The following is a 14,988-nucleotide window of genomic DNA, read 5'->3' as shown; positions in this document are numbered from 1 at the left end:
TCGTATGCTCAGCACCCATGTCAGAGCCCGGTGCCCAGCAGGTCCTCCCTAAACATTGATGAATTGAAGGGCTCCACCATCAGCCAATGAACTGATCACTGTCAATAAGCTCTATGAAGAGAGAGGACCAAGGTGACCGAGGAGACAGAACCATTCCATGCAGATATTACTTTCTCTCATGTCTGTATCTTGGATGAGTCTCGTAGCTGGTTATTTGGGAGGTGTTTCTTACACTCATACCTAGCGAAACAGTGTGGGGAAGGAAGGCTTCGTGCCTCAGGTGGGAGGGGGACAGCTGTTACAGGAGCATGTGCTGGTCTGTATTGATGGGCTCAGTCAGGCAGGAGAGAGGAGTTGAGAGAGTGTGGTGGGTGGTGCACTCAGGGAGGGGTACAGAACACAAAGGTGGAGACCCAACAAGAGATGGGGGATGCCTCCCATCCCATCCCTCCCATCTCCCATCTCCACCTGGCTCAGCCATCTCCTGTAGGACACGTCCCTCTCGGGGCCTCAGGTTCTCCACCTGTGTCAAGGGGGCGATCTACCCACTCTCCCTACCACACGGGCTACTGTTCAGATGCAATAACATCATGGCTCTAAGACTGCTCTTGTCAACCATCAATATAGGGAACTTTTATGATGAACAGTTCTTACTAACAGCAGACTTGTAAAGTGCTAACAGCAGCTCTGTTCCGGAAGAATTAGACCTGGGGAAAGCCCTGTTAACCCCCTCTGGCTGTCCCCCACCCTATGTGACGGGCGAGAAAAGACATCTGCAACTAAGCGATGACGGCACAGCAGTCGTGCTTCCAGATGAGGGGAGGAGGGCTTCTATGACAGCGGGCTCTCATGAGCGCCCGGAGCATGGCTGTGGGGGCTGGCAAGGGCTCTGGCCATGAGGGACGGGCAAGGGGGAAGGGCTGCTGGTGGAGGGGACAGCACAAGCAAAGGCAGGCAGTAGGGCAACAGGAGAGTGTCCCTAGGATGCTCTCCATCTATTTCTGCTCCAAAGGGGTCCAGGGAGTACCCCCAGGGCACCTATGCACAAGTGGAAGAGAAAGGCAGAAAGCAGACGGGATACTGAAAGCACCTTCATCTCTATCAGGAAATGCCTCTGATAATAAAGCATTTGTTCATTTACTCAACATTTACCTCAGGCCTGTCCTGTGCCAGACCCACAAGGATGAGGCAAACACAGTTCCGCCCTGAGGGAGCTGCAGTCTAATAGGGAAGGCAGGTGGGCGGATGACAGTGAGTGCCAGGGGGCATCTGGCAGAAAGTGCCTGTGCTCTAGCTGCACTCAGAGTGGGAGGGAGCGAGGGGCAGACAGGCCACGAGGGCAGAGAGCTGTGGAATAAGAAAGTCTGCCGCCAGCACTCAGGGCCCTCAGCACTCTGACCCCGGCCCACCCCCACATCGGCACCCACAACTCCTTCTGTGACCCCCAAACCAAGTGCAGCCTCACCACCCAGTCCTCTCAGGGCCACAGACAGGGTGGTCACTAGGTGAAATTCTGAATATTATCAATTGTTCCGTTTTCTTCAGATTCTAATATGGCTCAGGACAATAATGACATTATTCTTGATCCTTTATTTAAAATTTTAATATTTTGTCTATCATGAAATTTTTCACTGTGATTTTTTTAAAGACACTATTAAGATATCATTTGTTTCTGAATTTCATGGCAGCTCCTTAAATTGTACATCTGAAGTAGGTGCCTGGCTGGCCTCACCCAAGTCCCAGCCCTACTCCTCCTGCCTCATCTTTTCTGTGCTTCCCTTTTTACTCCATCTCCACTTGCCAGATCCTCCCCTTTCCCGGGCCTGGTCCTATTCTCCACAAAGTTCTCAGGCTGTCTCCCTCGAAGGGGTCCTCTCTCCTATGGCACCGAGCTGATCACGCTTTCCTGGCACAAACTGAATGTTGCCTCAGACACCTGACTGAACGCTCCCACTGGACACCCTGAAGTTAAGGAAGAAGATTCTATCATATTGATCTCTGTGTCTTAGTTGGAATTTGCCTCTGCATAAAAATAGAGCAAAAAACTAGCAACTGTTTGGTAAACGAACAAATGAATGAGACCCCAGAAGAAAGCTACTCTATTCTGGAGACAAGCCCCAGAGTTCTTTCTCAGACATGGACTCACCGAGCATCCCAGAGGATGGGGGGTTTGGCTGGATCTGCTCTGAGGAGATTTCTTGAATGATGTCCCACAGCTCCCAAGGCATCTGGGGCTTGAGGATGTAAAAGGGCTGATCAGGATGCAGCTTACGATAGCTCTTGAAGTTATTGAAGAAACTGTAGTCGGGATTCCTGTACCACTGAAAAAGAAGGAAGAAGTCTCCTCAAGGAGAGCAATGGGTTGGTCTGCTGCCGCCCCTGGCGGTCATCCTCCTCTGAGGACTAGGGGAGGTGGGGAGGGACCAAGGCAGACTCCTGAGAGACAACCCTTCATTAAGATAGACTCCAGGCTTCTCCTCCATATCACAGCTCTCACTTGATAGCAGGGCACCCAGCACATAGCCTGTGCTCACAGGGACATTTGAGCTTGGTGACCATGGAATAGCTTCAGACCTCAGGATCACAGACTGGGAAAGATATCAGAGCTGAGAGGGGCTCTTGGCCCTATCTAACCCCACCTCTCTTTTTTAAAGGGGTGAAAACTGGGACCCAGATTGCCACAGCTGTGACTCACAGTCCTTGACCTGACCCAGGCAAATTTCAGTTGTGAGATCAGTGCAAAACTGTAAACTGAGGTAGTTAGAGGAGGGTGCCAGGGATCATCAGAGCCTGTCAGCTACCCGTGTGTCCAGAATGAGAATTGAGTCTCCCAAAGACAGTGTTCTCTGTCCCTCTTCCTTAAAGCCTTTCTCCTGTGGCCCCTGCAGCCCATGCCAGGGAGAGGCCAGCTGATTTGTGTGACAAACAGTGAGAGGCCAGAGAAGCTAGAACCCAGCAGGACTGCGACTCTGTCTCCTGCCCTGGAAAAGCTGATGTTGCAGATCTGGGCCTTCTGCTTAGCAAATCAAGTCCCAGGCAGATAACCCTACCACCACCACCACCTTCTGTTTTCCTCATCTGTAAAATGGGAATAACCACGCTTCTGCCTACTTCTTTCTGTTGCTATAAGAGTAAAATGAAAAGTATCTGGAAACTTAAGTGTGGGACAAGTAATATTATGGTAACATTGTGTAGAGGAGAGATAATAACAACTGTCTATGCCTGCTGCTGCTCATCAGAAATAACTGTATTCCATGAACACAACCCACGCCAGATGGTGGGAAATCCAGCCACTACCACTCCTGATACAGACCCTAATTGGGAGACAAATACATGGCAATGCAGGGTGGCCATGGAGAGCATTGGTATAGGACAGGAATCCTCCTGAACAACTAATCCAAAAATGAGGTGCCCTGAAATGGAACCAGTCAGCCCTCAGGGTGGCCCAGTTCAACCACAACTTTAAAAACCCAGTACATCAGGGAAATGTATAGAAAACAGGTGACTGAATCCCAATTTCCCATAGACATCCACTTACCTTTGGGATATCTGAATGGTAAATAGATGGGTCCCACACAATTAGGATTCCTTCATTGTACAAACTGTCTTTGAGGAAGCCTGCTTCTGTGGTAACCAACTGCAGGAAGAAACAGATAGGCTGTCACCTGGACGTTTACATGTGAGTGTTGGCTTGTAGTAGTACCTGACACATCGTAAGTGCCACCTGAGGCCCCAGAGCCCAGTGAAGTGTCTAAGTTTTGGTGCAGCACTTGTGAGAAGGCAAAGATGACAGCTGGAACTGTGTGGACCTTAAAGGACATTTTGTCATAACCCATCAGCCACATAGCAGAAAGGGTTCCACTCAGACTTTTGAGATTATTGGAGAAAGGGCACAGTGAACATGGCTTGGGGTAGAGTCCCCTGCGGTCATGCCTCGTATGGAGATCAGGGGGCTGAGGTTTAGAGTCATAATCACATATAACCAAAATGATCTTTGAAAAGCCCTTCAATCACCTATCAAGCCCAGCATATAGTAGTTACTATTACAAAGCATGCTGGAGACAGACCCAGGACATCTGAGAGTCCAATACAGGCACTGGTTTCTGCCACATTGGACCGGATGGCAGAATCTGTGCTTGAGCACCAAAGTAGTTGGCCCATGTGGAGGGGCCATGGCATACGCTTAAACATGAGAATCCCCCCAGGCTGGGGGAAGGCTCACATGCACCTTGCTGAGGAACCAGCCAGCCCCTCTCCTCCCCACACTCTCAGGCTCCCCGGCTCTTGGGCTAGCCTGGGCAAATGTCTCATGTCTGAGTGCAGGTAACACTGCCCTCCTATCTCAGGAGCTGTCCTGAGGATCCAGTGGGAGCACTGCAGCAAGTGAGAAAGACCAAGGAGGGGCCTGAAGGCTTAGCAATGAAAGAAGCTGTGTCCCTCTTAAGGGACAAAGCTGATACATGAGACCAGCTGTCAGTCACCTTAAAAAGCATGTGGGAGATACTGCCCAGGTTTAAAATGAGAGGAACAGATGGCAGAAATCAAGAACTGACTGGAATTGAAAGCAAGAATCACAACAGTAACCCCGCTCCACATCGATCACTCACCATCACGAAGGCTGAGACCTGAACAGTGTCCCACTGTGGGAGGATGGGTGGTCTGTAAACCAAGAGCGGCAATCTGCCGCAAGCCCTTAGATCACTCAGCTACCCCATCCCCAAACCTTCCCCCAGATGTAGGAAGGTCCTGGGAACCTGAAGAACATAATCCCATTTCTTCAGTGTATCTTTGAAAGAAGAAATACTGGTGGTGGGCCCACCTTGGCCAGAGACTGTGCAGGTGTACAGGGTGCTGAGTAGCCCCAGGCAACCACAGGGCACCAGAGTGAGGAGGGGTGCGAGGTACCATTGCTAAGGGACAGATAAGGCCAGGCCAAGCCAAGGGACTGAGACGGGAGAGGGAAGAGGACCTGGACAGAAGGAACAACGTGCACACCCCCAGATGTGAGACCACACGGCAGGCTGCTAGGTGCCACCCCATACCCATTCTCTCCTTCCTTGGAAACAACATCCACCTCAGCACATGGCTATCTAAAATAAAGACTAGCCAAAGTAAAAATTTCCTAGCCTAACAGCTAGGTGTGGCTGTGGGACAAAATGTTGGCCAATGGTGTGTGAGCAAGCGTGAGTCCCAGAAACTGTTCTTAGAGGCAGGGTTATGACCTTCCTTGTTCCTTCCTCCTTCCTGCTGCAAAAGGTGGGTGTAATAGCTGTAGCTTGAGCAGCCACCTTGGACCATGAAGTGGAAGTCACATGGTAGAATGGCAGAGGCACGAGGGAGTACGAGTCTGGGTTCCTGACTCTCTGGAACACTATTCCAGCTCTAGACTTCTTTTACATGAGAAATATATCTTAATTTTGTTAAACTAGTATTGAGAGGTGGGCAGAGAATTCTTGTCACTTGCAGACAAACCTAATTCTAGTTAGTAAAGTGAATAACTTGTTTAGGAATTGCAGGTTGTCCAGTGTGGCTTAGACACAAAGGGAGACTTGAAGGGGTCAGAGAAATGTAGGTAAGTGCCACACAGGAGAGCTCAGGGTTTCCTCAGTAGATTACAGGACCAATGAAGGCTCGTGAGAAGGATCCAAACAGACCAGTGTTCTGGACTAGAGTTTTTACAGAAAAGGAACCTCAGATAGAAGATGCTACTGTAGCATAAGTGAAAATGATCGGGAAATTAAAAAGTTACAACCGTCAGCTGTATGAATAATTCATGTACAAATATGAATAATCAAGTCAACAGTATCTACCTACTAGGGTTGCTGCGAAGGTTCAAAGAATGTCTTGTAGACTTGAAGACTAACTGGATGTTGAAAGTGAAGGAAAAAGAGGTCAAGGTGAGTCCTGGACCTCAGGCCATTTTCCTAAAACTAGAACATGGCAAGAACAGCTGCTGGTATGTGGGGATAGAATAGTTTTGAAGTTCAAGGATGAGGCAACTGGCCTAGAGTTCCATAGGCGAGAAGCCATAGGAACCAGAAGTGGGACCCACATCTTCCAACATTAAGCACTGTCCCCTTTCTGTGGGAAACATGGTAACTCACAGCACAGGCATTCAGTGTTATAGTCCAAAGGCAGAGTGGGCATCCTGGCAGACAGGGCTTTGCAAGATAGACGTAAGGGATGGGCAGAGGGACACCCACTATTTTATACATGACTTTCAAGACTGAACTCTGCAATTTCACTCCCTGTCCCCACCCCACTCTGCACCGCCCCCACCACCACCAAAAACTGCTGGGATACTGAAAGTGTCCTTTCTTCAGCTATGCTTCTTTCTATGTAGAGGACTGACACCAAGTGATTTATCCCTAACTCATGAGGATTAGCGACTGGGATTTTTAAAAAATGTTTCTCTCAAGCATGTCTTTTTAGTACACAAAGCCGGAGGCCAGGAGCAGTAGTACTTCCTGCACCTTGATACTCTCCCAGGGTCTGTGGTGTTACTGTCCTCACAAATCCAAGAGAGATGCACGGTTTTCTCCTTTATGATAAATGATAACTATGATGATAGCAGATGCTGCTTAAATGATGTTTATTCTAAGCCAGATACTTTTATATGTTACTTAAGTTCATTTTTACAACAATCTTAGGTAGCAATTCTTAATATACCCATTTTATAAATAAGGGAGTAGACTCAGAGATGCTAAGTATTAGTAGTTTACCCAAACCATATGGCTAGTAACTCGGGGAGTCTGAATGGGATCCCTTTTGTCTGGTTCTAGATTCTACACTTCTGATCTGCCTACTTCACTGCCAAGAAGATAGGGTGGAACACCCGTGGCAGAAAACGTCAAAGAAAGCACTTGATGAGGGGTGTGAAAGTGTCATGAGGGAGTTCCCTGGTGGTCAGCGGTTATGAATCCACCTTGCAATGCAGGGGTCATGGGTTCCATCCCTGGTCAGGGAACTAAGATCCCACACGCTGTCGGGGAATTAAGCTTGCATACCACAGCTAAGACCTGACACAGCTAAATAAATATTTTTAAAAAACGTGTCACAAGAATTTTGCTTCCTGTCTAAGTTTTCATGTGTCATACAGGAAAATCCTCAAAAGACTGAATCCAAACCCATGATTTTCAGAAGGGTAAACTGAGGTCTGAAGAGGAGAGAGACTTGTCTGAGACTTCAAGCTGAGTATAAGGCAGAACCAGGACCAGATTTCAGAGCCTGGCTCTTAGCAGACTGTTGTTATTCAAATAAACCAGCACACTCTGAGGATCAGATTGATCTCAGTTCTCACTGTACACAGTGAGGAAACGGTCATTCACTTGAGCCACTTGAGACAAGTGAGAAAGTAACCTAGAAAACTGAGAAGAAGTGAAGATAAATTCTTGTTTTATCTGGACAGAAGGAAAAGAAAGTGACTGAGGCTGGGATCTGGTGGAAGGAAAGAGGAGAAACCAGCAAGCACCCTTCAGCCTTAGAAGAACATAGCTCTGGACTTATCATATTAATTTTGGTACCCCTTTATATGAGAGTCAAAGATTTCCTCAAAAAAAAAAAAAGCCTTAAGAGTGCTTGGAGAATTGGGAGACTACTTTGTGTCTAACTCACTCGTGGTCTTAGGAGGGTCATTGCCCTTTCTGGGCCCCGGGTGCCTTATTTATAAGACATGACCATCTTGTAAGGCCCTGCCTGGGAGACTAGACATGTCTGGACAACATCTCAGTCCTTTGTCCAATTGCAACACAAGGGACTTAAAAATAAAGCTGTTCTCAAATGCTCCTATACTCACCCTCATGCAGAGTCTGACCTGAGTTCAGGGATCCCCAGGGCCTCACAATAGTCATTTTCAGAGCAACGGACCCCCAAGGAGAATGTGCCAGGGAAAGACTACACTGGGGAGGTGGGTTGTTGCTATTTAGAAACCCATTTAAAGTAGCCTTTCTAGTCAGAAAGTTAGAAACAGTCACTGCAGAAAGTTAAGAGAATACAAGAATGCATGTGCGCGCACACACATCCATCTATCTATATACATATATAGAAGAAAGTAATCATATATAATTGCATTCTCCAGATATTCCCACTGTGAGTATGTGGGTCTTTTTTCTTACCAAATCTTTCTTTCCCTCTCTTACAAACTGAATTGTGTCCCTTCCAAATTCATATGTTGAAGCCCTAACCGCCTATGTAATTATATTGGAGATAAGGCTTTGGGGAGGTAATTAAGATTAAATAAGGTCATAAAGATGGGGCCCTAGTCTAATAAAACTGACATCATAATAAGACAGGGAAGAGATAGCAGAGATTTCTCTCTCCCCTCAACTCACATGCACACGTGGTGGCATAGAAGGTGGCCATCCTCAAGCCAGGAAGAGCCCTCGTCAGAAACCAACCTTGACAGCACCTTGACCTAGTACTTCCGGCCCCCAGAACCGTGAGAAAACAAATTACTGTTGTTTTGGCCACGCCATCTGTGGTGTTTTGTCCTTGTGGGCCTCGGAAATTAATACACCTTCTGTGTGGGTGTGGGTGTAGATACTGATATATCTTAACTAGAGAGTCTAGACTTAACAGTTTTGTTAAACTCACACAACAGTCCAGTTTGAGGTCTTTTCATTTACTCCTCACAATATTTCCAAGCCCCAAACAGGGCTTGAAAAGGAAGCTCTAAGAGATTATGTGCCTGGCCCACAATCACAGAGCTAGGAAGGGATGGAGCTACAGTACAAAGCAAGGTCTGCCTAACCTCTCATTAGACTAAGCAATCTTCTTTCAAAAATGTTAAGGGATGATAAAATAAAGTTTGTATTCTGGCTGTTTAGATTTGCAAATTTGCCACAGTTGCAAAGCTAGTTAATGCTCTAGAAAGACAAAAGGATCTTCAGGCTCTTGAGGAGATCTGAAAAATGATATGGAGTCTGTGGGTCTTAAGGGAAGACCTGACCTTTGCAAGCTGGATCGAGACAGGGAAGTGCTAAACAGAAGGGCACCACAAATTGAAACTTACCACAAACCCAAAATCCGAGGGTCCTGTCATTCAACCTGGAATCACAGGAAAAGTCATTCAAAGAACCATAAAGTAATAGTGGAAATAAATGTTGGAAAGTACTTAAATGTTCGAGCAAAGGAGATTGATAGAATAAGCTGTGAAATTTACCCACAAAGGAGTACTATGCAGATGCAACAAAGAATGAGGAAGATTTCTGTGAACTAATATGGAGTGATTTCCAGAAAGCCCTGGGAAAAAGCAGAGTACAGAAGAGCATATACAGTCCACTGTATTTTTGTAAGGAATACGGGAATTAAATATATATATATATATATATATACACAACTGTCTTTACAGATAGAAGAAATCACAAAACAGTAGTCAGTTATATACAAAGGGTGGTAGTGAAACAGGGTGGAAGGAATTCAGTAGGAAGTAATGCTTTTCTGAGTATACCTTTTTGGATAGTTTTAAATTCTAACAGCATGTTAACATTCTGCATATTTTTTTTAAAAGAAGAAGAAAAACCTAGAATTGAAACAAAATGAGTACAATTGAATTTCAAATGAATTCATAATCAAAGTGAAGAGAAACAGAAGAACTAATCAAGGTAACTTAGGTGCAAATTATTTGGCCATGAACCCTTAATCTTGGGCAGGGTGTGAAAGAGAACTGCAAACAAATCCTGAACTTTAAATAGGTTTGCTTTATGTAGAGATACACAAAACAATTTTCAAATTACTCTAGATGTATTATAGATATAACCAAATAAATCAACGTGCTGATGTTGTTAGAAGGAGGATTCTCACTGTGGAAGAAGAGGGGGTACAGATACACAATGGAAAAGCAAGTACCTCTATCTGGATAGACTGAGCTATCAACTAGAGTCTATCATTTCTAAAACAGGCATATATGCATGTATGTGCATGTGTCTATATGGATGTGTACATATACCTAAAGGTATGCATATATATGGAGAAGGAAATGGCAACCCACTCCAGTATTCTTGCCTGGAGAATCCCAGGGACAGAGAAGCCTGGTGGGCTGCTGTCTATGGGGTCACACACTCTGTTCAGACACGACTGAAGTGACTTAGCAGCAACAGCAGCAGCATGGATATATATGGGCTTCCCTGGTGGCTCAGATGGTAAAGAATCCTCCTGCAATGCAGGAGACTTGGGCTCAATGCCTGGGTTCGGAAAATCCGCTGGAGAAGAGAACAGCTACCCACTCCAGTACTCTGGCCTGGAGAATTCCATGGACTGTATAGTCCATAGGGTCAAAGAGTCGGACATGACTGAGTGACTTTCACATGCAGCTATATAAATGAACAAATACACATGTATGTGTATTGTGTGTGTACCAGCATATATTTCCTCTACCTACTGAAAGGGCCAAGAAGCGAAGACATGAATATTAGGCATGAACATACCTAGTACCTAGGTCTTAGTTTCTAATGTCATTTTTCACTTAAAGGAATTAGAGCTCCTTGAGAAGAAATGGCATATCCCAGAACTAGGGTAAAATAGTATGGGGAGGCTGTCTCAGCAGTCTTGCAAAAAGCCCTAGACTCCTGAGACTTTATAAATCATGATAATAAAATCTATAGCTAATTTGTCTAGTTAACTGCTCTTCTCTGACTCCAAACATAATGGAACTTTGCTTATCTCCCCCAGAAGCTAAATGGTTATAACTCAGACTATAACTCAAGATTAATAGAGAGATATTCTAAGAGATATTCTGGAGTAGGAAGAAAGAGACCTAGGAACTCAGAGAGAGCTCTAGATATGTTTATTTATATTTCAAAGGGCTGGAGTAAGAAGGGGACTCTCTTTAGGAGGAAAAGAGGACAGCTGTATCCTGCCTTTTATAAGCAAGGGAAAAAAATCACTTCTTTTTTGTTCATTGCTTATGGGGTACTGGCTACTCATGTAAGATAATTGGCCTGGCTCTTATGCATTGCCCTAGGAATAAGAACTAAGGCAGAGAGAGATTAATGCATTTATTATTTAAGGTAAGGGATTAAATAAAGGGCTTCCCAGCTGGCCCAAGTGATAAAGAATCTGCCTGCCAATGCAGGAGATGTAAGAGATTCCTAGGTCAGGAAGATCCCCTGGAGTAGGAAATGGCAACCTGCTCCAGTATTCTTGTCTGGAAAACCCCATGGACAGAGAAGCCTGGCAGGCTACAGTCCATAGCGTCTCAGAGGAGTCAGATGCAACTGAGCACACACATTTAAATAAGAAATCCATCACTGATCTAGAACACTTTGTGTGTACATTCAGGATAAAATTAATAAATATGAAATATTAAAAACCCAACAGATAGGTACTAATGAACTAGAACATCTTGTTATACCAAAAAGTATAGGAGTATTTTAAAGAAATGATGAGGGCATGCATGTCACAGAACAACAAGAGCCAGTTTAAGGGAACTCCCACTAGGAGTTCCTTTGTCAAACCTGGGAAAAATTGAACACCTAGGTAGTTTGGAACTATAAAATGAACTATAAACCATTGAAAATATATCAATCTATGAGTTTCTACCAATAACAAATACAGAAAGTAAAGAAGGAAGGGAGGGAGGAAAAGAGGGAGGAAGGAAATAAATGGAGGATGAGAAGGGAGGCTTCTTGCTTATAGAAAAATTCTGAGTGCTAACTAGATGACATGGAGGAGGGGGAGCTGGAGTTAAAAGCCATCATTTTGCAACCATCATAGTAAAGATTAGTTCAGGCAAAAGTGATCGCTGCATGTTAAATGTAGCAGAAAATTTTGATGCAGAGCAGAGTAATGGCATAGTATTAAAGTGTTCACTCATAGATTTCAAGGGAAAATGTAATTATATAGTGGTCTCATCAGACAACACCACATTTAGGTGCTCAAAATAAAAATCAGCTGAAGGGCAGATGGACATGGATGCCTCCTGATGTGATGTTCTAAGAGGGACACAACATCATTTGTGCAGTTTTCCAGCCAAGAGTGCAGAAACTGAATTTACTCTTGAGGAAGCATCAGGTAAACTCTAAAAAAGAAAATTTAAAGGACTTAATTTTTCAAAAATGTCAATGTCCTAGGTATCACTCATGGCCTCCACCAATTTCCCCACCATTCTGTAACACAACTTCTCTAACATGCAAGGATCTGCCTTCCACTTTCATTGTATACTGTCATGAATAAGTTGAAAAAGGAATGTTTTAACATCTGATATAATCCCATCACTCCTTATTTGTGGGACTGTGTGAAGGAATAGACCAATATCCTTATCTGACTTTATAAACCATTTAATGAACAACTAAAAAATAAACCATATGATTCATTAAAAAAAAAAAAAAATGTTAATGTCTTAAAAGACAAAGGCTATGGAAATATTCCAGGTTAAAGGAGACTGAAGAGGCATGACAACTAGATGCAGCACCTGATCCTGAACTGGATTCTGTACTAGAAGAAAAATTATAAAAGACATTACTGGAGAAATTAACAAAACTGCAATGCAGCCAGATTAAAGTATGGTATCAATGTAAATGTATGAAGTTGATAACTATGTCTTGCTTACCTGAGGCAATATTCTTATCCTTAGGAAATACCCATTAAACTAATATCTTAGTTCAGGCCACTACAACAAATAGACCACAGGCTGAATGCCTTAAACAACAGACATTTATTTCTCGCAGCTCTGGAGGCTGGGAAGTCCAAGATCAAGGTACCAGCAGATTCAGTTCCCATGTGAGGGCCCACTTCCTGGCTTGCATATGGTTGCCTTCTTCCTGTGTCCTCCCCCAGCAGAGAGAGAGAAAGTTCTGGTATCTCTCTCTGTTTATGACACCAATCCCATCACGGAAGCCTCACCCTCAAGACCTTCTTTATATCTTGAGGACTTCAAGGTATGAATTTGGGGGAGAAATGTTCAGTCTATAACATTCTACCCTTGGATCCCCCAAAATCATGTCCTTCTCACATGCAAGTATATTTAATTCCACTTCAGCATCTCCCAAAGTTTTAACTCATTCTAGCATCTATTCTAAAGGCTGAAGTCCAAAGTCTTATCTAAATATTATCTAAACCAGAAAAGAACGAAATAATTCAACCTGAAGTAAAACCTTCTCCTGCTGTGAACCTGTGAAACTGGATAAATTATATGCTTCTGAAATACAATGATGGAACAGGCATAGGATAGAGATTCTCATTCCAAAAGGGAGAACTTGGAATGAATGAAGAAATGACAGGTTTCAAGAAGGTCCAAGCCTAGCAAAGTAAATACCATTGTATCTTAAGGCTGGAGAACAATCTTCTTTGGTTTGATGCTATGCATTATGGACATGGTGGGGCATCAGTCCCATGTAGCCCACCAGGCTCCTCTGTCCATGGGATTTTCCAAGCAAGCATACTGGAGTGGGTTGTCATTACATTCTCCAGGGGATCTTTCCAACCCAGGGATCAAACCTGCATCTCATGTCTCCTGCATTGGCAGGTGGATTCTTTACCACTAGCACTCTCAAATGAAAAAAAAAAAAGATATGAAAGATAGATAGGGCATATGATACAGCAATGGGATTAAATGAAAAAATAATAATAAGTGAATCTAGATAAATGGTATATAGGCATTCTTTGTATTCATCATATTACTGCAACTTTTCTAGAAGTTTTCAAGTTTTTCCAAGTAAAAAGTTCAAAAAAAAAAAAATGGAGGAAGTTTGGAGGCAATCCATTGAATGAGAAGGTTCCCTGGACTATATATTTCACTAGACAGATATTTCTGCACATCTACTATGTAATGTAGATATGTAATAGGCACTATTCTGGCAGTTGGGCACTGGGCATCTGTGAACAAAACAGACCAAAATGCCTCCTCTCCTAATGGGAGAGCTAGGTAATAAATGAGTTGGATAAATAAGATGATGGGAGTGAGAAAACATGGACTTGGAAGGTGTCATCAGAGAACCAGGAAAGAGTCCTGGGCCAAGTGTTAGGAAAGCTTCAGTCTACGTGGGCTGCCATTGCCCTGTGTGCATCTGTACCGGCCACCTTCTCTTCTCAGGCCTCAGTTATCCCATTTGTAAAATGAAGTGATGAAGCAAGACGCTGGGCTTCGCAAGGGCCGGGAGCATGTCTGTTTCTGTTCTGCTGTTCTTGGCGGCTGAGTTCTAGCTCTGTTCACAAAGTCTGGCATGGAGCAGGTGATCAGTAACTCATTCCGGAATGAATGAATGGCTAGTTGATCGCCAAAGTCATTTTTAGTTCTAGGATTTCCAATACTATTTGACTCACCTTGAAGGATGTCGTATCACCTCAGACATCACATCTGATTCCACAGATCTTAGAAGGATAATGAGGGAATATTGTGAACAACTTTATGCTAAAAAAGTCAATAACCTAGAAGAAATGAACAACTTTCTTGAAAGATATAGACTACCAAAACTCAAGAAGTCAAGAAGAAACAAGTAACATGAATAACTATCTATTATGTGTCTATTAAAGAAACTGAATTTGTAGCTAAAAACTTTCCCACAAGGTAAATTCTAGGCCCAGATGACTTTACTGGTGAATTCTACCAAACAGTCAAGAAAACAGTAACACTAATTCTACAGAAACCCTTCCAGAAAAATTTTGGAGGAACAATTCCCATCTCACTCTACAATGGCAGCATTACTCTGATATCAAAAACACCGACAGATGTTATAAGAAAGGAAAGTTACAAACTCACATCCCTCATGAACATAGATGCAAAAATTCCTAGCAAATGACCTCAAAGTGTAGACAAAAACTTTTTAAGGTTGAGTGAGGTGTAAGCACTAGCTGTAGGTGGTAACTGGGCTGAAATGGGATGTGAGGTCAGATAGAGGTTATTTTAAACATAACTATTTTCCACAAATTAAATACAGGTTTTGAATGTCCCCTTCTCAATTCAGTAATGCCCGCACAGAAAGAACTCCATGCCAAAGATTTGCCTTGTCTAAACTAGCAGCCCCACACTGGAGTACCCCCCTCTGTTTTTCA

The 14,988-nt window shown here is 43.9% G+C and overlaps 1 protein-coding gene across 11 annotated transcripts in view; it reads right to left on the bottom strand.

Annotated features, from left to right (window-relative positions):
• Positions 1 to 14,988, bottom strand: part of ST6GAL1 (ST6 beta-galactoside alpha-2,6-sialyltransferase 1) — a 146,605-nt gene that overhangs the window by 2,737 nt on the left and 128,880 nt on the right. For all 11 annotated transcript variants that reach the window (XM_061166782.1, XM_061166786.1, XM_061166784.1 and 8 more), the window contains 2 exons: positions 3,539 to 3,637; positions 2,147 to 2,321 (listed from right to left, as the gene is read on the bottom strand). In XM_061166782.1, the coding sequence (XP_061022765.1) occupies positions 2,147 to 2,321; positions 3,539 to 3,637 (274 nt within the window). The remainder of the gene's footprint in view (positions 1 to 2,146; positions 2,322 to 3,538; positions 3,638 to 14,988) is intronic.

This window comes from Dama dama, chromosome 19 (genome assembly GCF_033118175.1).
Source record: "Dama dama isolate Ldn47 chromosome 19, ASM3311817v1, whole genome shotgun sequence".
NCBI classification, from domain to species: Eukaryota; Metazoa; Chordata; class Mammalia; order Artiodactyla; family Cervidae; genus Dama; species Dama dama.
Note: the sequence above shows the minus strand (reverse complement) of the source record. Positions and strands in the feature narration are given on the sequence as shown.